The sequence below is a fragment of the Vicia villosa genome, linkage group LG2, assembly GCF_029867415.1.
Source record: "Vicia villosa cultivar HV-30 ecotype Madison, WI linkage group LG2, Vvil1.0, whole genome shotgun sequence".
Classification (NCBI taxonomy): domain Eukaryota; kingdom Viridiplantae; phylum Streptophyta; class Magnoliopsida; order Fabales; family Fabaceae; genus Vicia; species Vicia villosa.
In genome coordinates this window covers 90,798,605-90,824,545 of record NC_081181.1, presented here as the reverse complement: position 1 = coordinate 90,824,545, position 25,941 = coordinate 90,798,605, and the positions used below count along the sequence as shown (strand labels likewise).

At 33.7% G+C, this 25,941-nt stretch overlaps 1 protein-coding gene across 1 annotated transcript; it reads right to left on the bottom strand.

The window, feature by feature from the left end:
* Positions 1–22,604: 22,604 nt before the first annotated feature.
* On the bottom strand, positions 22,605–25,623 carry LOC131651633 (protein GAMETE CELL DEFECTIVE 1, mitochondrial-like). The gene is made up of 3 exons (XM_058921301.1): positions 25,060–25,623; positions 23,238–23,424; positions 22,605–23,101 (listed from the first exon to the last, which is right to left on the bottom strand). The coding sequence occupies exons 1-3, from the start codon at positions 25,557–25,559 to the stop codon at positions 22,895–22,897; spliced, it is 894 nt and encodes a 297-aa protein (XP_058777284.1). The 5' UTR covers positions 25,560–25,623; the 3' UTR covers positions 22,605–22,894.
* Between the last annotated feature and the right edge of the window lie 318 nt (positions 25,624–25,941).

The following is a 25,941-nucleotide window of genomic DNA, read 5'->3' as shown; positions in this document are numbered from 1 at the left end:
GTAAAATGATAAAGTACTTTACCATTTTTGAATTTAAATGGACTGGTTTGGTTATGTTATTAACTCGACTGGATTTTTAAATATGGAATGATCTGGTTATGGATTTGATTAGAAATAACCAATTTTTTTCACACCTTCAATGTGATTAACAAGTGGATAACTATTATTCCCATCCTTTCAAATTTAGCAATTAACTAAGTTAATGAATAGGTGAGCATTATTCTCACAACCAGTGTTTCGCTAAAGTTGAAAATGTTTCATTTTAGTCACACACATTTTACAGGTTGGCTGACATTATTTGTTGACTCGTGGGATATAAAAACAATTGAGAGATGAATAACAAAATTCTTTTAGAAAATCTGAATACAAAGAGTTATGGGTAAAAATCTATTCCCCAACAAGATTTCATTTTCGAAGAGATAAGCAACCAATTTCATTTTCTAAGAGAGAAGTAACCAATAAAAAGTTAGAATGAATGCATTGCCAAGTGAATATCAATTTATTGACACAATGACTAAAGAGTTGAAGTTGGACAGATTTGAAGAATTAACCAATGGAAAGTTAGAATGGATGCATTGGCAAGTGAACATCAACTAACTGACTCGATGACTAAAGAATTGAAGTTGGACAAATTTGAAGAATTAACAACTTGCAGAATTAAGAATGAAGTTAGGGGCTGTATCGCTTAGGTGTTTGAATTAAGAGAATTTTATTATGTACTTCACATTATCTAGTTTGTGATTAGTGTTAATAAGACGCGCTTATAATGTATGACTAACGGTTAGTTAGTTATCCAATTCATTGTATCAACAAATAAAAATTTAGGAAATTTCTTTACCCACCTCCCTAATTTCATGGTCACCTCCGGTGAAAAACCGAAAATACCCTTTGTCATACCCCAAAATTTGCCCTCATATAATCGCAAGTGTCATTTTATTTCGATTAAGTGACATAGCACATCTGGTAAGAATTTGCGGGTAAAAGGTACAAAAGCGAGAGTTCCCGGATTCGAAGCTCACTACTAACGTTTTTATTTTTACTTAATTCTAACTTTTTATTCAAAAAATTCACAAAAAATTTGTTTTCTGTATATTTAAATGTTATTTTCGTATTTATTATCTAAACTTTTTAAAATATTATTTTTTAATTTTTAATTTTTATTCATAAAAAATAAAATCAAAAGATCATAAAAATAAGAAAAAATATTAACAACCTTTTATTCTTACTTTTCCGGCAAGATTAGAATCAATGTATTTTCTAATTTAATTCTTCTATTTCTAGCAAGAATCAAATTAGATTAAATTTTGATTTTAATTTTATTGATTCCAAATTATATATTCCATTATTAGTAGACCTAATTTTCATGTATAAATAGGAACAACTAACCCTATTTTTGGAACCCTTCACGTACAAAACTCTCCACCTCTTTCTAAATTCACAGCAAAAACTTTTTCTTATTCACCTTGCTCCAATAGTTCTTCACCTCTCTACATGTTTTTTTAATGAACCAATAGCCTCCTCTAATCTAATTCAATAATTTTCTATACATAACAATCTCCTCTTTAACTTTCTCCACCAACAAATTTCTAACACCAAGCAATTGCAATCCAATCCATTCATACCACCCGAAATCAAACCGAAAGTAAAGAGGAGAGGAAAATAATCAAAAACAAGAACACAGGGAAGATAGTGAAACAGACTTATGGAGTTTTCAGAACCGGTTCAACAAGTTTCAACAACAAACACAATACATCTCGCATCAGTCATCACCCTCGCTTAAACAACACTGGATTCGACATTTTTTGATAACATGCGATTAGTCTGTTTTTGCAGGGAATTTCAGATGAAGGTTCAAAAGAAGAAGAACAAATTGAAAGTCTAATACTCTCTCCGAACGATACCACCGCACAGACTACACCTCTGCCCCTACGCTCACCATCAGTCCACGCTTACCGACATCAAATCGCAACTCAGCAGCATCCAACCACGCCACAGAGCGACAACGGCGAACAACTTCATCGCAACCGCATCACCGACTCAGCTTCAGACGCACTTTCAACTCCCTTTCGTCACCAGCATCAACATCACATCCTCAAGGCACAGAGACGCTGCCGCCAGCAACCATCACTCACCTCCGCCGCGAGACAATCGGAACCGACTCAAAAGACAGCAAACCGACGGTGCCAAACCTCCATCGTCATCGTCGATCACCACCAATCATCACTCGCCGATTGCAACAGTCCGTTCAACGCGAGTAAACGCAGCATCAACTTCAAATCGGACTCCGCTTCATCAACGAGTCAGTTCCTCTCCGACTCGGGATTTAGATCGAAACTGGGAATGGCCTCCGCGTGAAGCCCACCTCGCCATTACCTCCAGTTTCCGACGCTTTCTAACATCCTCCGCTCCGTCGTTGAACCGCACAACCACCATTTCCGGCCAGGTATGCACCTTTCTCGGTCAAGAATACATCGCTTTTGATTATTGTTTGAGAGAAGCTTTGGGGATCGAAAACAACCGGGATGCATATGGTTTTTTTGTTGTTGTTTTGTTGGTACTGAAAGAAGGGTATCAAGAGAGGAAGAGAGATATCGTTTAACTCTCTGAATGAATTCTAATTTATGTGTGTTTTGTTTTTTTTTATTAAAAAATGGATGCCACATGTTTTATTCGCACTGGTTTATTTGTTGGTTTGAAAAAGTCAAAATGAGTTTAATATATGCAGTAATTAATTAACATTTGGCTCATTCTTTGAACCAGCAGAGAAAATACATATACATATACTACTAATGTTATTTTCTAATCATAATGTTATTTTCTAATCATATGTTGTATGTAAAATCATAACAATTTCTAACCTCCCATTTTATTCATTTTGTTTGCTTAGAATTTAATCTCTTTATTAATTTTGTTAATTCTCTTTTAATTGTTCATTTTACGTTTGTTCATTTTTAATTTCTAATTAGGTAATATAGGAAAATACAAAATAAATGTGTAATTAAACTTTCTTTGTCGTATTAAAATAAAAAACAAGTTTATGTAGAATTTATTTATTTTTATTTTCTCTCATATATTAAAAGAATACAAAAAAAGTGTTTCACTTAAGTTTGTTAGAAGTTAATTTGAATTCTTAGATTTTTCCGTCAATTTTAATTAACTTTTTTACTAACACCTTCTTGTTTTTGCGAGGTACTACCATCGTGAGCATTGGATTGTTTTGCAGAATTCATAGCTTGTGCATGCTTCAGAGTTCCTCCGACTGCAAACCATATCAGATCAAATCAAAAGCTAAGTCCTATTTCGTATTTTTTTAAAATAATCATTCTATTTTGTTTTTATCAAATCAGGGTTAAATTTAATTGCCATTGAATTAGCCATACACTCACTGCTTCCTATTATTTCTTCTGTCAATTCTCAGATGATCAGAGTCAATGCTTCATACTCGAGGCAAACCTTTGCCCATCAACCTTCCACCTTCCAATCGAAGCTAAGTATTCTTACCATTCTTTCGTATTTTTACTTTTGTTGGTTAGAATTAACCCTGTTTATGGCTGAACTGATAATGCACTCACAAATGCCCGTTTCCTATTTTTCCCACCTTTTCAGGGTTTATCAATCGCCAAATCTACGCGTATCGGTAACCCTAAACCCTAACTCTATTATATATTCTGTTTTTAATTATATCCTGCTGGTTCCAATTCCCCTCTCCTCCGCTGGTTGCAATTTCCCTTCCCCATTGTTACTGTTAATATCTATTGCGTGGTTAGTAATCCTAGGGAGTGCAGTGCAAGTCTTGAATTGAACTAGGATAACTAATTATAAGATAATTTTCTGAATATAATCACGTGATTGTTGCACCCACGCACACTTTTGGGGTAACCTCTCTGTTGCCTTGTTGCTTGTTGCCTGTTCCTGTTGCCTTGTTGCCTTGTATTTTTTGCAGAATAGTCAGTCCCTCGAATACGAGGATACCTCAGCCATGTTGCCTCGATTAAAGGTCATGGTCCCTAATGATGCTGCCTTCGATACACTAACATGACCTCGACCCTCGAAAGTTGCCTACGGAAAAGGCTGAGGTATCTTCTGGCTGCCAACGAAAGGCTATTCTGATCCTTCCCCTTAGACTACCTGCCTCTCTATGGCATGGGTCAGTCTCATGGCGAAGGATATTTCGATGACCCTTCTACCTCCAAACGAAAGGCTTCCTGCCCTCTTATGGCAAGGATAGACCCTTTCATTCTGAAAGGCTAAAAAGAGACCTATCATCTGAGTTTAAGGTAATTGCCCCTAATTGCCTTGCCATGCTCTATTTTCTATATTCTTTCTCAAAATTCTTCAAAAACTGGCTACGCTCATTTACGAGCTAAAGTCCATTTTTCCTCTTTCATCTACATTTTCTGAAAACGAGCAAGCAAAGCAATTAAGAGCCCATGGAAAACCATGGATGCAAAGGGTGCCTTACACCTTCCCTTTGCATAAATTACCCCCGAACTTAGATTTCTTTAAAAGGTTTTTTTTCTGTTTCTTTTAGCCTTTCTGAATTTCTTTGGATAAAATAAAAGTCGGTGGCGACTCTTGCTATCCGCGACATTTCGATCGATAAAAAGTCAGTTCACCGTATTACACCCTTAACTTCGGAAATGCATTTCCGAAATGTTTTTTTTTTCAAAATTTGTCTTATTTCGGAAATCCACTTCCGAAAACACGAAAAAAAGGTATTTTCGGAGATGCCGAAAACACCCCTTTTTTGGGTTTTCGGAGATGCATTTCCGAAAACATCCCTTTTTGGGAGACGGGTGTCTTCGGAGATGCATATCCGAAATATTCCAAGACCAAACTGGTCTTGGAATGTTTCGGATATACACTTCCGAAAGAATTCAATAATTATTAAAAAATTAAAATCAAGGTGAATCAATACAATTAATAGGTATAAAATCAAGGTGAATCAATAAAATGAATGTGAATCAATAAAATCAAGGTGAATCAAAATTTCCTAAGCAATTTTAAAGTTAAAAATTATTTTACTAACTTATATAAATCAAAAACATTTTAATTTCATAAGTAAATTTTGAATTATATATAATTAAATATAAAATTTATTCATCAAATAAAATTAAGACAAAATCTTTTTTTAATTTTTTTAAACTAAATAAAAAATTATAACTCATTTTTAATTATGAATCAGAATAGAAATATATAAATATATAATAATGATTATTAATTTTGTAAGTGAAATATATAAATATATAATATATAAATATATAATAATTATTATATAAATATATAATAATTATTATTAATTAAAACACTCATTTTTTTAATTTTTATAATTATTATATAAATATATAAATATATTTATAATTAATATATAATAATTATTATATAAATATATAAATATATAATAATTTTTATAAATATATAATAATTATTATTATTATATAAATATATAAATATATAAATTAAAACACTCATTTTTTTAAATTTTTTTGTAAATATATAAATATATAATAATTATTATAAATATATAAATATATAAATAAAAAATTATAACTCATTTTGTAGATGAAATTATTTTAATTTTTTTTATTAAAATTATTTTAAATTTTAAAATATAAATCAGAAAAGAAATATATAATAATTATTATTCATAACTCATAAATTATATCAAAATATATAATTATTATTATTCATTACTCATAAATTATATCAAATTTATGATATGTGAATTAATTAATATCCCAAAATTTTTAATTTTTGGAATTTTTATTATTTTTTTTGTTTTTTCGGAGATGCATCTCCGAATTAATCAAAATCTCAAATTTTGAGATTTTTTCGGAAGTGCACTTCAGAAATCTAGAAAAATTTAAAAAAAAAAAATATTTCGGAAATGTATTTCCGAAATAGAGGTAAAGTGGGGTTTTCGCTGGGGGTGACCCCCATAAGGAGGTGGGTAAAGAAAAAACCAAAATTTATTGTTTGAATAAACACTACTTTTTTTTATTCCTAACAAATACTTTAATCTAAGAAACTCTTTCTCCTCTCATCCTAGGTTTTGCTTATGAAAAGTTAATGATCATGGGTAAAACAAGTGGTCATGAGATCAAGTTTTTGGGGGAACAATTTTGTCATGCCATCATATTCATATGATTAGAATTGGTGTCATGGGTAAACCATGTAGTCATATCATCAAGGCATGTCTTCATAGTTATGAGTTAGTTACATGATAATTGCATCGGGGGCACCATTTATCATGATTTGTAGTTAGAGGAAAACCGTAAGATTATATCTTTTAGGGTCATGAGTAAGTTATGTGATCAAAATTTCAAAGCTATAGGTAAATAATGTGATTATGACATTAAGGTACTCCCTCTGGCATTATTATAAGCAAATATTCTGCTTAGATTCATTGAATAATAAATGTATTTGGTCTTTTATGTATACCAGATACATTCATTACTCAATGAATCTAAAAAGAGAATATTTGCTTATAATTGAGGCCGGAGGGAGTAGTAAATAAATCATGCAATCATATCATTATGGTTATGAATTAATCATGTGCTCACGGCATGAAAGTTATGTTTGATCACATGTTCAATTCATGACTAGAAACCATGATCATATATGGATAACCTATAACTTTGCCACTATGTTCATATGGTTTACCACTAACCTCAATCAAATAGTTGCAATGATCACATGATTAACCTATTTCAGGCGTAGATACCATGATGATATTGCTCACCATGACCTGATGTCATGATCACGTGATTTTCTTCTTAGCCTAATGCCATGATCATATGGTTTAGCCATGACAACAGTGCCATGATCACATGTTTTACATGCCATGATCAAATAGTTAATTCGTGACCCTGGCCCATGATCAAATAGTTTATAGACATTATCTTAGACCATTCTACATGAATCCACAAATGCCGCAAATACTAGGAAGTTCTCAAATGTGGTATGTTCCGCGGAAGAACATATTTAGTAAACAAGACGATGTTCTTATTGCTGCCGAGAGATATATGCAAGAAAAAGGAACTGAAGCATTTGAAAGACTCATTACCAAGGTACAGAAACATTTCACCTTAGTTAATTCCAAATTTAACCTACCAAATTATGCATATACCAATCTTATAGGGGTAGAAAAGCATCCATTTTCTAATGTAATGTAAAGCACTTGCATATTGTTGATGTGCAGACTGACAGAGAAGCTAGAGCAAGGAGAATCGGAAACTACATGATCTTTGACGATGATTATAGATATTAATTGTTTTAACCAAGAGACATTATATGATGTTTTTCACCTTTAGTGTCACTTAGTTATGTGACAAATTGTACTCTGTAATCTAATTAGTAATATTGCGGGCATGGCGAGTTTGGATAGGTCAATAGGAATCTATAATCAAATTAGTGAGTGTTTGTTTTAGTAAAATGCTTCATATAATATTCTCAGTAAGTTGTACTGGCTTTTCTCTAAATTAATAGTAAAGTCTCATTCTTGTTATTGAGAAAAATCATGGAGTTCTATTTGGTTCCTTATCTTTGTTTTTGATTGAAATTGATTTTGTGAGTGAAGTCTCATTCACATCATTTAGAAAAATCTTGGAATTCAATCTGGTTCATTGGAAAACAAAATCTTTTAGGCTTTGATAAAAGTTAATTAATTCTGACTTTGAAAGCTAGCGTCGCTGCTATTTGATGTACAGATTGGCCATCTATGTGTAATATGTTTGAGTTTGAGTTCAATCGGAAGGAAACTTAGCCATTGAAGTTCACAGATATTAGAAACAATAGCATGATATTTTGTATATGAAGAAGAACGAATAACTATGGATTTTTTTTTTAATATTTCAATGAGACAAAAGAGACAACAAAAAACAAGGGGATTACTTTATGCATTCAGTGGGGGAGAGGATGAACACATTGAAAATCTAAAAAAAAAAATATATTTATTTCGGAGATGCATCTGCGGACGTACTTAAAATGCACATAGTGCTTCAATAGTGAGTCATCCATCCTATATTTATCAAAAAATGGCTTGGAAATTCATCTACGAAATCACTCTAAAAAAATTTACGGAGATGCACCTCCGGACTAACTCTAAAAGCACTTTGTATTTCACAAGTGAATCATTCACTCCAAATTTATCAAAAAATGGTCTGGAGATGCAAGCACGTGGCCAATCCTCATAGTAGTTCATCTTAGATTTTCAACCGAATATGTGAGGAAAGTGAGAGATGATTCACGCCTAAAATAAAATATTAGTAACAAGCAAAACATTAGTGTTAAGAAAATATTAGTAACAGTAAAAGTTGCAAACATATTACCGTAAATAACATGCAACTTCTTTTATCTGTCTTGTCTTCCAAAGACAAGCTTCACCTAATTTAGAGTACAAATAAACCAAACACACGCCCCCAAGTTGTACTCGTGGATCTCCTCTAAGTCGATGAAGTATGTCTGGTATACTACATTGACGTAGCTTGCAATTTTGTCCACAAATATTATTGTGCTAACCAAGTACATGAAGTATGACCTCAATGCACATTGTCTGTGGAACAAAACCTTCTCGTCATCACCTTCGACCTCCACTGCCACAACCATATGGTATTTGTACAGTTCCGCCAGGTATGCAAATCGAGCATAAGCGCCTCTCGTGGCATCAAGTTCCTCTTGGGCCTCACCTGGGTCAGCTCTCACCTAGTTCACCATCATTTCAAGTGCCTCAGACCTGTTTATCTAGAAATACTTTAGTAATATTCCCCTAATTAGAATATGCAAAAGGCTTGAAACATCACCAAGGGGGAGGTCCATCTCAACATGAAGGATGTGGAAATATGAGGTCTCCTTGTGCCATCTCTCTACAAAAGGGACCAACATGTCATGGTTAATGGTCTTGTATCCAATGGTGCATAAACCTGTCAGCCCAGAGTAATGAACTACATCTTAAAACCATGCATCATCATTATGTTCTAGTTTCAAAATTTTCTTGTCACGCTTTACAGATTTTATCGTTTAACGCTCTTGTAAAAATAGATATTTCAACATCAGACGCACTCAATTAGTATAAACAGATGTTACATAAATGTAAATAAATGTACCTGTCACTCTCACACATGCTTAGCAGCATGTTCTGCATAAAGAGGAAGTAATAAGGTGTCATATGGGCTTCCTAAAAAAACTATCAGGAATAGGTGAAGCAACAACATGTTCCTCCTATTGGGCTTCAGGGGCTTCATAAGTTGGAGGGTCATCAGACAACACATGCCCTTGGGAGGTCAACGTTTGAGACACGCAAATTGTGAAGTCTGAGACACGCGACCATGTGAAGTTGACGCTTCCGTGTCCAACGAACTAGCATTAACTAGTGGCCTCGAGTGCACTACCTTCTCCCTACGAAGTGACGCATGTTGTGATACACGATTGTGCCTCAATTTGTACTAATTTTCTGCCATTGTTCATATAATACAAATCATAAAATGGTATCAAAATCAAGGCAAGTAAAATTCGGAGACGCATCTCCATAAAATAGGAAAGAAAAATCCAGAAAAATGTAAAACAAGAAAGGCCAAATCAAAAAATGCATCTCCGTAAAAATGCGCGATTTTCGAAAAAAATGCAGAAAATCTCTTAAACACCAACAAATACCAACAAATGTGTATGCATGTTTATACAAACTACATATTTTAAATGTAACTACAAACTAATACATTTTAAACGTAACTACAAACTAATGCATTTTATAGAACTTATTTTACCTAATACATGCATCACAACTCAAATATAGAAAGGAAAGGAGAAACTTACCGAATGAGAGTTATTGTGCGAAAGCTTGAATGGAGTGAATGGAATATACTAGGATCGATTGTTATGTGGTAGAAGTAGTGTTGAAGCTTGAAAAATAGCACGCTTGAATCTTGCTCACGAGCCCTTTGAAGGGTTTGTGAAAGTGTAGTGAAGGAAGATAGAAGAGTTTGACATGAGTTATGTTAATTAAAACCCATCCTTAGACGTGTCTTCATAAAACTCACTGAGTGTAAAACACCGATTTTTGAATTAATGGTTACTACGGAGATGCATCTTCGGACACATTTTGGGCAAATGGGGTGGCTCACTCACTAAAGTGTTGAGTGTGAGTAATTTGGATGCGTCTGAAGGTGCATCTTTGAAATTTAGAGACTTTTGTGATTTTTTACCATGGTTAACTAGCACACATGGGGTGGATAAAGAAACCCAAAAAATGCAAAAACCGACAAAAAACTTTGTTGTTGTGCTGCAAGTAGCCCAATTTGAATTACTAAATGCTTTCAAATGCAAAGAAGAAAACAGATAAAACAATCAGATTGTTTAATGTATCTCAAAACATGTACCGACTCAATTGTCATGCATTTTAACTTAAGTCAGGTGTTGCAGCAGGTTTGGATTCTAAAAAGCTAGTCAATAAGAAGATCCATGAAATACATTATTTGGCAAAGAAACAGTGCCTTAAGAGTGCGAGCAAATCTTGTGCCAAAGATGTATCTAAGTTTGCCAAGGTTCTTAATATGAAATGTTGAATTTAGTTTGCACTTGTTGGATCACGATTTTAACAATTTTGCCACCAAATAAATTACCGGGTCGAGTCGCAGATCGGTACGCTTTCTTTAAGACGTTTCACGGTACTTCCAAAGTTATGCAAAGCAGCTCTTAATAACCACGTCGCCTCCAGGATAAAACAGCCTAGTTCTATACTATACGATTAGTACTTGCACGGTAGATAATCGATCTAGAAATACACCTTCAGATGGTACTAGGACCATTCAAATATGGTATCAATACCATCTTAGTATCTGGTATAACGACCAGTCGTAGTAATTTCTCAAACCAAGAGAAATTTCAATAACTCTCTAAAGAGAATCCAATAAAAATTATACTTGATAATTTCTCAACTCAAACAAGGAGAAATTAACATTATTCTCTAAGGAGAATTCAAGAAAATACTCGGAAAATTCAACGAGTAGAAAGAAAGGGGGAGAAGTTGGCGCTTCGACAATTCGAAAGACGCGGAGTTATGAGAGTGAAGAAGGAAAAACTCAAAATAAGTTTTTGGTGTGTTTTGGAATGAAACAAATGACTTCCTTATATAATGAAGTAAACTAGCCAAGATTTCTAATCTAAGCGATGTGGGACTAAGGAATTTTTCATACTAACATACAATGTGGGACTTGACTTAATGAACTTTTTCAATTCATCTCCCTATATTGGAATATATACATAATGTTCCAACAATCCCCCACTTGAATTTAAAACAGTGTTTCAGAAATAACGTCAGACGTTTCTAAGATTATGCATAAGCAGAGGTGTCTACAACTTGAACCTTTGCGTAGCAAGTAGGATTCTAATTCAATAAGAGTGACACAATTGTCTTGAACTCTATCTCAGACATCAAACTCGCACACAACCTTTTCTTAAGGTGTATTCTTAATAGCCCGTGCTTTTACTGGCCCTGCACGTGTATCCCGGTTTAGTGAAGGCTCTAGGAATTCTGCCTCGAAATTTCACTGGAACCGGCCTCAGTTTCAGAATCACATAGGTGAGTCTATCAAGAGTACTTCTGTAGCCTAGGTACTCCCTCATACAAAGTATAGATCTCATTAAGAGTTTCTATTATCTCATCCTCTTATTACTTCAGGATTCATGCTTCTTTTATTTACTCTAGCATGATCGCCTCATATTACTCACAACTTGTTATTACCCATTGAACCTATTTCTTGGGATCTCCAGTCATTTAGGTCGGGTTACCATCATGAGCAACTCATTTCTGTATAGGCATTAGTCCCATCTTTTTAGATGTATTATGGACTTTCTCTCTAGCTAATCCTTTCGTCAAAGGATCTGCTAAGTTTTCATCAATGCGTACATGATCCACTCTTACAGCTCCTTTAGAGATACAATCTCTAAAGGCATTGTGCTTTCTTCTTATTTGACGTCTTTTACCATTATAATAACGGTTCTCAATTTTTGCAATAGTCGTGGTACTACCGCAGTGGATCAACACAACTGGCATAGGTTTTTCCCATAAGGGAATCTCAGCTAGCAAGCATCTTAACCAACTTGCTTCTTCACTAGCATTTGCTAATGTTATCATTTCAGACTCCATCATGGACTGAGCCAGGATAGTCTGTTTCTTTGATTTCCAAGATACAGCTCCTTTATGTTGAATACATAGCCACTAGTAGCTTTGGAATCACCTGACAAGGTATTCCAATATGCATCACTGTATCCTTCAAGTACAGCAGGAAATCTCTAATAAAGTAGGTTGATATCTATGGTCCTTTTAAGGTACCTCATGACTCGCTCAATAGCTTGACATTGCTCGTTACTCGGTCTACTCGTAAATCTGCATATCAATTCTACGACATATGCAATATCGGGTCTAGTACAATCAGTGGCATACTTAAGACTGCCAATGATGCTCGTATATTTTGTTTGTCTTACACTTTCACAAGTGTTCTTAAAAAATTTCACACTTGGATCATATGGTGTGCATACAGGTTTACAATCAAAGTATTTATATTTCTTTAAGATCTTTTCCACGTAATGTGATTGATCCAAAGAAATTCCTCGTTCGGATTTTGTGATCTTGATGCCAAAAATCACACTCGCTTCTCCGAGTTCTTTCATATCAAAGTTGTTGCACAACAATGATTTCATAGCATTAACGGCGTGAATGTTTGATCCAAATATGAGTAGATCGTCTACGTATAGACATATGATAGTGCAAATGCGATTCTCAGATTTGTAATAAACGCATTTGTCACTTTCATTCACTTTGTACCCATTTGATATTATTAAGTTATCAAACTTTTCATGCCATTGCTTAGGAGCTTGTTTTAATCCATACAAGGACTTATCTAACTTACAGACCTTTTTTTCTTGTCCATGGATCATAAAACCTTCCGGTTGTTCCATATAGATTTCTTCTTCTAAGTCACCGTTTAAAAAAGTTGTTTTTACATCCATTTGGTGTACTATCAAATTATAAATAGCAGCAATTGAGATAAGTACCCTAATGGATGTAATTCTAGTGACTGGAGAGTAGGTGTCAAAGAAATCTACATTTTCTCTTTGTCTAAAACCCTTGGCTTCAAGATGAGCCTTGTATTTATCAATAGTTACATCAGGTTTTAGTTTCTTTTTCAAAATCCATTTACAACCGATTGGTTTGCATCCAGGAGGCAAGTCTACTAAGTGCCAGGTCTTGTTAGACTCCAGAGAGTCTATCTCATCATTAATAGCTTCTTGCCATAAGTCTGCATCCAGAGATGACAAAGCTTCTTGAAGATTTATTGGATCTTCTTCTACATTATAAGCCGCATAATCAGGCCCATAGTATTTAGAAACTCTTTTACTTTGTCGAAGTTTTGTTTCTACATCGTTGTTGTTTTTTGTGTGTTTCTTATCACAAGAATGTGACTCGATTGAGTGCCCCCACTATTTCTCGATTTGAAGGGAAATTTGTCTTCATAGAAATCAACATCATTTGATTCTATGGCCACTTTTTCATTTAGGTCATAAAACCTATATGCCTTACTGTTTGCTGCATACCCGATGAGTACACATTCATATGCTCTACTAGCGAGTTTAACTTGTTTTGGCCAGAATTTTGACATAAGCTAGACATCCCCAAGTTCTCAAATAAGACAAGTTTGGTTGTCTTTTCTTTAATATCTCATAAGGATAGATATTACTTTTTGACTTGGGAACTCTATTCAGGACATAACAAACACTGAATAAAATTCTCCCCACTAGTGAGGTGTAACACTAGAATTCATCATAATTGCAACAACAAGTTCAGTAAAAGTTCTATTCTTTCTTTCTGCTTTACCATTTATTTCAAGGGAATATGGAGCAGTCGTTTCATGTACAGTTCCATGTTTATAAAAATTATTAAATAAACTAGAATCATACATATTACCTATCACTACAAATTCATACTGAATTATTTTCAAATTCTTTACAAATTTTAAAAACTTATCAATTTCATTCACAAAAATATCATTCTTTATGATGATGGTATACAAAACTACCCCAATAAACTGACTAAATCTTGCCTTATTTAGAAGAAGGAAAAAAAAACATAAACATGATTCTTTTTAATCTCGGGAGCATACATGACATCCTTCAAGATTGAAGTCTTTTCACAGGTGGACCTTGTTCCACTTCTCCAATATCGACAACATTATTGGTGTGGATATCTCCCAACAACACTTTCTTATCTTTAGTATTCGTGTATGTTTTAAACATAACACGATCATAACAAACACGACGAGAGACGCCTGTGTTTATCCACCAACAATCAGATCTATCAACCATGTTGATTTCAATGATCATATGAATAAATTTTTCATTAACCAGGTTAACCCGTGCATTACGGGCTACACCAAGTTCAAGCATTACAAGATACATTTCTTAGCCATATGACTTGGTTTTCCACGGTTGAAACAAAAGGAAAACAATGTCATTTCTTTGAGGTGGTGGTTGTTGTCTAGTTGGAGCAACTAGGGCCAAAGAAGGGTTCTCATTCTTAATTTGGTTCACAATATTGCGGTTCTAATTCTTTAATGATTTTCCATATGGCTTCAGAACCACACCAAATTTCTTTTTTTTGTTTAAAACAACCAAGACTTTTCTATTTAATCATGTCTCTGATATTTTTCTTTAATGAGAATAATCAGTCTCTCAAAAAAAATTATTTTATTTTATAACAAAACATAATTCTTAAAAAACTTTCAAACCAGGGGCGGTTTATCAATAATAAAAGAAATTCAAATTGCTTATAAATACATGCCTTCAGTGATGATCTTATGAGCAATCTTTTGAAGTTCGTGACTTTGAGTTTCTACGGACCTTTCAACTACCATCGGTTACTTCACGTAGCTGCTGAAATCATTCTTCTGTTCTCCAGCTTCTTCAATGTCATACTTGTTTTTCAGAGCCTCTTAAACATATTTTGAAGTATCACAATTACTATAATAGTCATACAGATCATTTGTGATTCCATTCAGAATGTTATAATCATTCTTTCTATAAGGTGATTTCTTTCCTAAGCTGTAAATTGTCCGCTTTAATCTGTGCAGCAGATTCAACTTCAACACTATTACGTGTTCCTTTTGATCCTCAAATTTCTTACCGTTAGTTTGTTCGGTTGATCCAAAAGGAGCAACAAAATATCCTCGGTCAAAATGTTAGCTATCTTTTTCAACAATAAGAAGAAAATCATCATTTCATGCCAACATTTGAAGTGACATCTCTCAAACATGGACGGTTTTGTCAAAGAAAGTATCAGCATAAGTACCAATAATTTCTTCAGTAGCCATGGCAATTCGAAACGTCTTAAAATTGTTGGATCACGATTTTAACAATTTTGCCACCAAAGAAATTACCGGGTCGAGTTGCGGATCGGTACGCTTTCTTTAAGACGTTTCACGGTACTGCCAAGGTTATGCAAAACAGCTCTTAATAACCACGACGCCTCCAGGATAAAACAGCCCAGTTCTATACTATACGATTACTACTTGCACGGTAGATAATCGATCTAGAAATACACCTTCAGATGGTACTAGGAACATTCAAATATAGTATCAATACCATCTTAGTATCTGGTATAACGACCAGTCGTAGTAATTTCTCAAACCAAGAGATATGTCAATAATTCTCTAAAGAGAATCCAATAAAAATTATACTTGATAATTTCTCAACTCAAACAAGGAGAAATTAACATTATTCTCTAAGGAGAATTCAAGAAAATACTCGGAAAATTCAACGAGTAGAAAGAAAGGGGGAGAAGTTGGCGCTTCGACAATTCAAAAGACGCGGAGTTATGAGAGTGAAGAAGGAAAAACTCAAAATACGTTTTTGGTGTATTTTGGAATGAAACAAATGACTTCCTTATATAATGAAGTAAACTAGTCAAGATTTCTAATCTAAGCGATGTGGGACTAAGGAATTTTTCCAACTAACATACAATGTGGGACTTGACTTAATGAACTTTTTCAATTCATCTCCCTATATTGGAATATATACATAATGTTCCAACAATTAATTCATGAAATGCAAGTAAATCATTTATAGTATTTCTAGTTAGTATCAGGTCATCCACATAAATAAACAAACTTGTCAAATTGGAACATGATGATTTTGTGAACAAATAACTATGTAAAACTAGTGGTGATTAAAAAGTAGACATTTTAAAAAAATCACTATCCATTTGCTTTATCCATATAATGATTTGTGAAGTTTACAAACCTTGTTGGGTTGAGATGTGTGCAAAGCCATTGACATGACATGTAGACCTCCTCTTCTAAGTCTCCATAGAATATGACATTGGGGACATCAAATTGGTGAAGGTGTCAATAATGAAAAAAGAAATTCCTAAAATAACCTTATAAGTTATAATTGTCATTTTAGCCTAAACCCATTTTGCTTGTAGAAATACCAAAAAAACTAGGCTATACAGTTTCCAAGTCTAAATGATACCTTGATAGCCGCAAGTTAAAGCATATGACCAATAACAAAACTTTATTCTCTTCTTTTTTTCTTAAGAAAAGAGGTTTTGTCTCTTATGGAGATAATAATAAAGAAAAAATTTAGGTTTTAGTACTATTAGTAAGTCTCTTAGTCCAACGATTGAGGAAGTTCTCTTGGTTAAAGGGATAAAACATAATTTTCTTAGTATAAGTTAATTATGTGACAAAGGTAACAATGTAACTTTTGATTCTTCTAGTTGCAAGGTTAAAAATAAAAATCAAACAAAACTCTGTTTACGAGTTCAATAAGTGAAAATACCTATACAGTGAATTTAAATAAAACCCCCTTAAAATGATATAAGTCTCCTGAGTAACAAGGATGAGTGTTTGTTATGGCATATGAGAATAACTCACATCCACGTGGATCACTTAAACAAGTTGGTCTGCAAAGATCTCGTACACAGTCTGCCAGGCTTACATTTTGAAAATAATAGATTATGTGATGCATGCCAAAAAGGTAAGCAAGTAAGGGCCTCTTTTAAAGAAAAAATATATTGTTTCTACATATCATCCCTTACAATAGATTGACATGGATATTTTTGGCCTATCAAAAATTGTAAGTCTGGGTTATCAAGAACGAAAAAAGAGTAAGCATTGTATCCATTAGAAGTGACCATGGGCATAAATCCAAAATGAGGAATTCAAAAAAATTTGTAACGAGAATGGTATTCCGCACACCTTTTTCACTCCATGAACTCCCCCAATAAAAATGGGGTAGTAGAGAGGAAAATAGATCTCTAGTAAGGCCTACGAGGATGACGCTCAATGAGACTATCCTTCCTAAATATTTAAGGGTCGATGCAGTAAGCAGGACTTGTGTCATGAATCATACCTTGGTAAGACCTCTAAAGAAAATTCCCTATGAAATATATAAAGTAAGAAAGTTAAATATCTCTCACTTACATGTTTTTGGATACAAATGCTTTATCCTTAACAATGGGAAAGATAACATAAAAAAATTTAACGCAAAATTTGTTGAAGGCATATTCGTATGATATTCCCTTTCTAGCAAGCTTTTTGAATATTTAATAAGAGAAATCTAACAACAGGAGAATCGGTTCACGTTACCTTTGATGATTCTAAACCTAAACTATTAAAAGTATAAGTGATTTCTTGTGCATATATCTTGGAGAAGAAAAATCTGGAGGCCAATAATCAAAAAAATAGAACAAGGTCAAAGTCATGATCAAGTTATAGATGAAGAACTTGTCCAGGATCAAAACATGGATATTCCTTCAGATCATCAAGACCTTCCCAAAACATGGAGAATGAGAAAAGTTCATCCCATTCAAAATGCCATTGGAGACATATCTAAGGGATTAACTATTAGACGACCCCTTAACAGGGTACTTAACTTTGTGGATTTTGTTTCACAAATTGAGCCAAATGGAATCGACGAAGCTATCGTTGATGAACATTAGTCTCTTTCCATGCAAGAAGATTTAAATCAATTTGAACGAAACAACATTTGAGAACTCATTCCTAAAGCTTCAATTAATCTAGTAATTAGTATTCGATGGGTGTAAGAAGCTGAATGAAGATGACAATGTTTTAAGAATTAAAGTCAGACTCTTTGTGAAAGGTTACAATCAACTCGAAGGAATATATTTCATTGAAACCTATGCTCGCGTAGCTAGATTAGATGCCATAAGGATGTTATTAGCGTTTTCATTCATCATGAATTTCAAACAATTTCAAATGGATGTAAGAAGTGCTTTTATAAATGGCTACATACAAGAGGAGGTATATGTTGATCAACATCCGGGTTTAATCAACACAATTATCTAGATGAAACAACAACTTAGTAATTATGGTATTAATATTGGAGCAGTCCCGATAAGATGCAACAACAATAACGCCATAAACCACACTAAAAACACGTTTCTTCACTCTCGAACCATACATGTTGAGGCCTCTTGAATTTTTTTATCTGTTCTAATCAACTCGCAGATATTTTTACAAAACTTCTTTCTAAAGAAATCTTCTTTTTCATAAGAACTGAAATACGAATTCTAAGTAAATCATTCATGGATTAGTATGCTTATGTGTCTCTTTTCCGTCTTCCCTTTCTCTACAAGATAGCTTGTGATCTATATGCTTTGATTGTCTTTCGCCTTTTTGATTAAGACAAAGAGGGAGAAATATAATCTCAGGGGGAGTATAGTATATTCTCTATTCATGTTAGGGGGAGTTTAACCAACCCAATTAAATATCTATCTATTTTTTATTTTACCACCTCCCTAAGAGATGAGTTCTCATCATCAAAAAGAGGGATAATATGGATCTATATGGTTGCAGGTTTGAAGCTAATGATCCTGCTGAGAACCTTCCTAGTTTTTTGATGATGAAAACAACAATGATTGTTGAAGTCGGTGGTTTTAACTTTCCAACTCTCTGATGATGGCGACCAAATTTAAAGACATGTCAAGCCTCATAAGTAGGAGACTCTATATTCCATTGAAGTTATTATATAATCGATGTATCTAGAAAAATTTCTTGAAAGCTTCAGAGTTATGAAAGAGAGGAAGTGTGAAATTCTGATCGTGTCTATCTGAGTAACCAAAGTTTTGTGAAAGTGGGAGAGTAACTCTTGTTATACTAAGTCAAGTCACACGTACACACACACATACACACACACACACACACACACACACACACTTAAAAGCCTTTTTTAATCTCCTTTTCATTAACAAACACCTAAAAATGTTTTCAAACCTTAGCCAGTTGATTAGGAAATTGTCAGTATCAATAAAAGCATTTTTTTAACTATCTAATTGATTAGGCCCTATAGACAATCGATTGACAGAAGCCAAATCAATTATATAATGGATTATGAGAAAGTCTTAATGATTGGTAACGACTCACTATCCAAACTTTCCAAAATGAGTGCAAATAATCGATTATTTGAGGTATCTAATCGATTAGGATAAGGACCTAATCGATTAGATGATTAATTGGCTCATAAACCGTTTCCTTTTTTAGCCATTTCTTCTCCTATATAAAGAAGGCGCCTCTCCTCCTTATTTTACACTAAAATTCTGAATTTCTCTATTTTTTTGAAATTTATCTCTCTCTCTCTAAATTATTTTCTTTTCACCAAAATTTCCTTAGTTCCTTCTAAGTGAAAACTACTTGTGAGAAAGAATTTATACTAATGTCGTGTCATTGTTACTACTCTCAAGAGTGTGATATTCTTGGGAAATCGAGTTTGGTTCTTGAGATTAACCATACTTAAAATCAATGTTTGGTTCTAAAAACTATCCTAGAAAAGTTATGTTTGGTTATTGAGATTAGCTTGGGAAATCTCTAATTGATTTGTTAGCTCAGGCTAGTTAAAAGATTTCTTTTTGGTTGGGAATGAGCCACTGTAAAATCTCTAGATCTGCTTGTATCGAAGGTCCGTGGGCATAACATGTAAAAGCTCAAGTTTATAGTCAAAATATCAAGAAGATCTCTTGGGGATAGGAGTATTCCAACGTTCTTCCGAACCTAGATAAATCATTGGTGTCATCTCCCTAAATCCCTATCTCTTACTTTCTGTTATTTATTTTATTGTATTTATTTCCCATTGTTTGTTTTACTCTGATCTTAGACATACTAACAAAATTTCATTTTAAGTAACAAAATCTTAAATTTAATCGTGAATTTTAAATACCACAATTTACCCCCTCATCGTCGTGTGCTTGAAGTCACTTGTCAAATAGTGTTTTCTGATGCAGGTGCTTCTCTACAACCAAAAATTGTAAAAGTTATCAAGGAAGCACCCCTGAAACATATGAAAGGTTGTTTAGGTTATCAACTCCAACTTACCTATGTCAAATAGGCTATAAATATAGTTAGATAAAGTATATTATCATAAAAACATTATAATAATAGCAAAAATAAAGTTAAAAATGAAATTTCTCTCTTTACCGAATAGTTCCTTCCTCTCGTGAACGGTGGCCGCATCCACAATCGCCAAAGTATCAATAAACCGTAGGATTTTCTTAGAGAACGACACGTTAGAATGGTTGGATTCTTCGTCAAAATCCCGACGCTCCTAGTAGGCCATAAAGTTGCCTTTCATCGACTCCTCCTCCGGGGTCAAAAACTCAAAAGGAACGATTTAGTCGTTCGAGTCCCTGCTAAAGTCGTCTTGAACCCACCATTTTCGAATATTATCATTACATTCAATCGGTTCCAAACCAGGGGGACTAGGTTCGGGGACTCTGCAAAACACTAAATGAGCACCTGAGGTTCGGGGGATCACCAAAAAGTAAACATCCTTGAACTTTTTCCAACTTTCAAGGTAGACGTGGAACACTTTGTTTATTTGACATAGCGAGACCAGACCTCGTACTCGTTCCCTTTTTATCGAAGTATGATTGACGATGAAGATGTTGAATAAGAGATTCACATAAGGCTCTTGATTGTGCTGTTCGCACTAGTATTAGAACATCTTGACGAAACCAAGCCATTACATGTATAGGGGAATCCTTATATACCTGAGTACCCCCTCCTCAAATTCAGTAAATGGCATACTAAGTTTCAATCTAGAAAATAAGCACTCATAGAAGGGAACAAAATACCCCTCAAAGGAACTACATATTTATTTGTCGGCTTTAACAGGAGAGATCAATTAGTTAGAGGACGAACCACATACGTGTAGGCCTCTTCCAGCTCGGCGACAAAATTGTAGTAAGAAATCGTCTCTAATAACTCAGCGCCCACCTAGCGGGGAGGTAAGATCTGGCCTTCACGATCCTGCCAAATAATTTTTACTCACCTATCATGAAAAAGATAATGTTGGTAAAAAAAATTCATAATGGTTTCGAAAACTAATATAATATCTAATTTATAATTTTAATACACTATTTAATTATTTATTATGTATGTGTTTAATATATCAAAGAGTCGTGAATATAAGAAGAGTATTAGAACATTTCTGATGATCTTTTTTAAAAGAACGTAATTTAAGTTTTATACACTTTTAATAAATAGTTTTTACAAGGTTATGTTTTATTTATACTTATGCATTACATTTTTTTCATCGGTAAAAGATAAAATATTTTATGTTAATTATAATATTGTATCTTATTTAATTTATTTCTACAATAATTTATGTTACTCATGATACAATTTTTATGTTACTCATGATTAGGGGTGGAAATAGGTTGGGTTGAGTTAGGCTTTGCCAAGCCTGTCAAAAAAACAGAAGCCTAAGACTGGCCTGTAGCCTGTCATAGGCTTATTTTGTAGGCCTGAGTCTGACTTTTTCGAAGGCCTGGTTAACCTGTTAGCCTACATAAAAGCCTATTTGTTTTAGATATATGTAAATAAACAATTAAAATAATGTTTAAATAGAATAACTAACTAAAAGAACTTATGAGAACAATGTTCATTAAGTGATTTCATCTTATTTTTATTTTTACAAGTTCTTCAAGATAATCAAGTTTTATTAATTTATTTTAACTTAAAGTACAAAACATAACATAATGATAATAAAAAGTATTCATATTTATTTAAATAGGTCGGCCTGATAGACTCAAAAGACTTTTTTAGGGCCTGAGGCCCAGCCTTTTTAACTAAATAGGCTTATAAAAAAAGCCTAGGCCTTTTCTATTTAAAAAAAAAATGTGGCCTGGCCTATATAAACTAGCCTGTAAGCCCCTGTTATCGGCCTGACCTATTTCCACCCCTACTCATATATATGCCCCGATTACTTCTTCCAATAGAAAAAAAATATAAGGAACATATTCATTCTTTTATACTTCATAGATATCTTTATTAGAAATGCTCTTAATTTGGTTTAACGGAAACAATTCCCTTCAATTTATAGAAATATATGACATCAATTTTATAGAAATAAATGACATTCATTTAGCAGCACCCAAAACTTATTTGGTTTGGCCATTTAAAAAGTACTAATATACAAGAAAAATCATCAAGAATGATCATTTGTTTCTTTTTGTTGTGCTTACTCGAAAAAAATAAAACACTCTTATGTTCTGGGTTTTCGGTCAGTGGTCTTTCAATCTTATTTAACACCCTATATGAAGAAATACATAGCTTCATAAACCAAATTAATGCCTTTTAGTCACTGTACATAATTCATCTTACTCTTTGGTTGCAAATCCAATAAAAGTTCTAAGTATTACACCATATTGTCCCTTTCTTCAATACTTCTTTGATGGTTTGAATATTAACCAAGACACAACTGTTGTAGTCCAGATTTTCTACCGTCTCTCCTGTCGTAGCTCGGCAAAGTTGCAGAAACCATCCTTTTTAATTCAAACCTGAAATTTGCCAATTATAAATAAATTTGCCAATTATACTTGACCATGCTATCTCCTCCCAAGGGGAATGTAATTCTTATCAACCGGAGTTTTCTCCTCTTTGAATGGTTGGGTGGATGGGTCAGAGAGACTTGGAACTCTAGAAACACTTCCCTTCCCTCTTTTAGCATTAGGTCCTACCACTTCTATCATGTATTTCCACCCATCAATTGGCCTCCTCCGGCTAAATATGTGAGTCTTGATAAAACTAGCAATCTGCATACAAGTTTTATAAAATAACGAATGATAAATGAGCATGAAAAACCAAGAATATATTTCATGATATCTAGAAACAATACAAGGCTTCATAATAGGATCGGAAAGGTAACATTGTAACTTTTTTAATCAGCACCTGAAATTTGCTGTAAGCAATTCGTCGCTCAAATTCCTGCATAAGTATATCTTCTTCTCTCTGGGACATCTCCCATATATTTCCATCTTGATTTTTTGATATCGTTTCCCACCCATCAGGCATGTTTTTGAATTCAGAAGTTTGAACTTTTGCGTTGTTCAGATCATTATTACCGGAGTCAAAGATGCTGCGGTTGTTAAAAGGATTATGTACAAGTTATATTAAAACTTAAAAGTAAAGAGCATTTGATAAACTAGAGTATGCCTATGACTAGATGATGCTGAGACATTAATGTTGACATTGACACAAAACAAGAGACCTCAAAAATCTAAGGTGTCTATAAAAGATCATATCATGGACCTACTATGTTGGTATGCAAGAATAACTTACCATATTTAAAAAAAATTAATCATAATCATCAGTTAATACCTAAACATATATATACAAAGGAATTCTGAAGTGAAAGAAAACATGGCTATTATGTCACACAGTTAAATCAGAGTACAACTTCTTTCTCAATATCTCAGAAAGTGGTACAATAAAATACAATATTGGTGGCATTTAGGAATGAAAAGGCACATGTTAGAGATAAAAAACCATTTCTCAACTTTCAGAAAAAGCATAAGGTACAAGATGAGTTAGTCATTGAAAGTGTTTCAGCGCTTCCATAATCAATTGTTTAAGAAATAATAACTCAATCTTTGTTATCCCATCTCTTCAACATTCAAATAATTTAAAAAAAGTCAAATTTCAATACAAGTAGAGAATGCTACAACTCATGCTTAAAACAGACTTACACAAAAGAGCATGTTTGGAATATAAAATCAACCTTGATCTTTTGAACATTCTCCTAAAACTCAATCTATTGGAAGAACTAGCCAATAATCATAGCACACAAAGGAATAAAAGCACAGTAGAAGATCAATTATTGGAAAACAAGGCAATCAAACAATCAGTTTTTGCAAAGGATCTTTAGTCATGGCACAAATCAATTGATTGGACATACTAAAAAAAATTATCAAGGTCCAAAAATATGGGATCAGTTTCAAGGTGAATTTATCAAAATTTGATCCACTCAAATATAATCTTAGAAAAAGTATATTTTAGATCAAGGTTGTCAATAGCACGCTATAGCACCACCATTGGGCGTGAGCCACTATCAACAATAGCGGTTGTAGCAGCCACTAAATACGACCCCAACCTGCTATCACAGCCACGATTACATCCACTATTAAAATTTTGAGGATAAATCCCTCAAATTCTTTTTCTTAAACTATTGTCTTTTTTAGGGTATATATTTCAATCCAAACTCTTTGAAGAGTAATGCTATGTTATTTTAGTTCAGAATATGCTTTATTCTTTTTCTCTGCTTAAGTTTTATTACTCTATAGTCTATACTATATGATGATCTCTTTAATTTTGTGTAATAGTTTATTTTTGAGTATTTATGTTTACTTTGTAAACTGGTTTTCAGTCTTTGCAATTGCGGCTATCCGCTATAACATCTTAGGGAATCAGTGCTACGCAAAGCTATTTCAGATTAACAACATAGAGTTTGGTTACTATCATATGAGTCAAAACTGTTTTTGCATTAAAACCTAAACCTAACTAGAAATGATGCAAAGTTGCTATTGTATTAGATTGAAAATTTTACACTAAACTTCACATCAAAGCATAAATCAAAATCACTTAAAGTTCAAACACAAATTATACTCTACTTGAGAACCACAAGCCATTGATTATGAACAACATGTCTAAAGAACCCTAAATACTCAACACATAAAATAAATTCAAACTGTGAAAGAAAGAGAAAGAAACATACTCAGAGCAACTATTAAGCAATCTCTGAATATCATCATCACCAACCGGAACATCAGAATCCCCCAACTTAGCTTCCTCAAGTTTCTCAATCTCCTTACTCCAAAGACCAGCATGCAGCTTCTGCTTCTTCAACCTATAATCCTTCTTAATATTCTCCAAACTATAAAGCGCACCGTTTTCCTCCTTTTTCTCATTATCCTCCTTCTTCGAACCTTTTCTCCTTTCGTTCCAGTTCTCGTTCATCTCCTCCACAAACGCCTTCGTTTCCGCGTCGGCTTCGGTGACGAAGTTCACGTCACCCTCCCATGGAGCTCGTGCTTTTGGTGTTAGGTCTTGTGGTAGCCATGCGGATTCCCACGCTTCGTTCCATTCGTCTTCGCCGCTCCGTGAGTTGCGGATTGAAAGATGACGTGTTGTTGCTGGGAGGTTGAGGGTGGGTTGTAATCGGAGATTTGGTGTGAATTGCTTTGCTGTTGCTGTGAATTTTCGAAGGGTTTGCATTTTTTTTTTTTTTGTGGTGTTTGAAGGGGGAGAAAGTGAAGTTCAGTGTTTCGCTCTGGTTTGGGGGAGAAGATGGGGTTAGATGATTGGGCCTTGAATGGGCTTTTCGTGTGAAAATCATATGGGCTTGAAACAATCATACTACACCGAGAAAAATATACCGGGCACCCTTATATATTTCAATAATGTCAAAAATACTTCTCTCTTATCTACCTTTTTCAAAATGTACGGTTTGTGCTAAATTTTTACTATAAAAAAAGTGAAAAAAAAATTAAAATAATTATGTTTAATAAAAAAATACCAAAATAACCAAGTTTTCGGGGTATTTACCAAACTGTCTAGGTTTAGGATGAACAATAAGTGAATGCGCCATACCAAATGG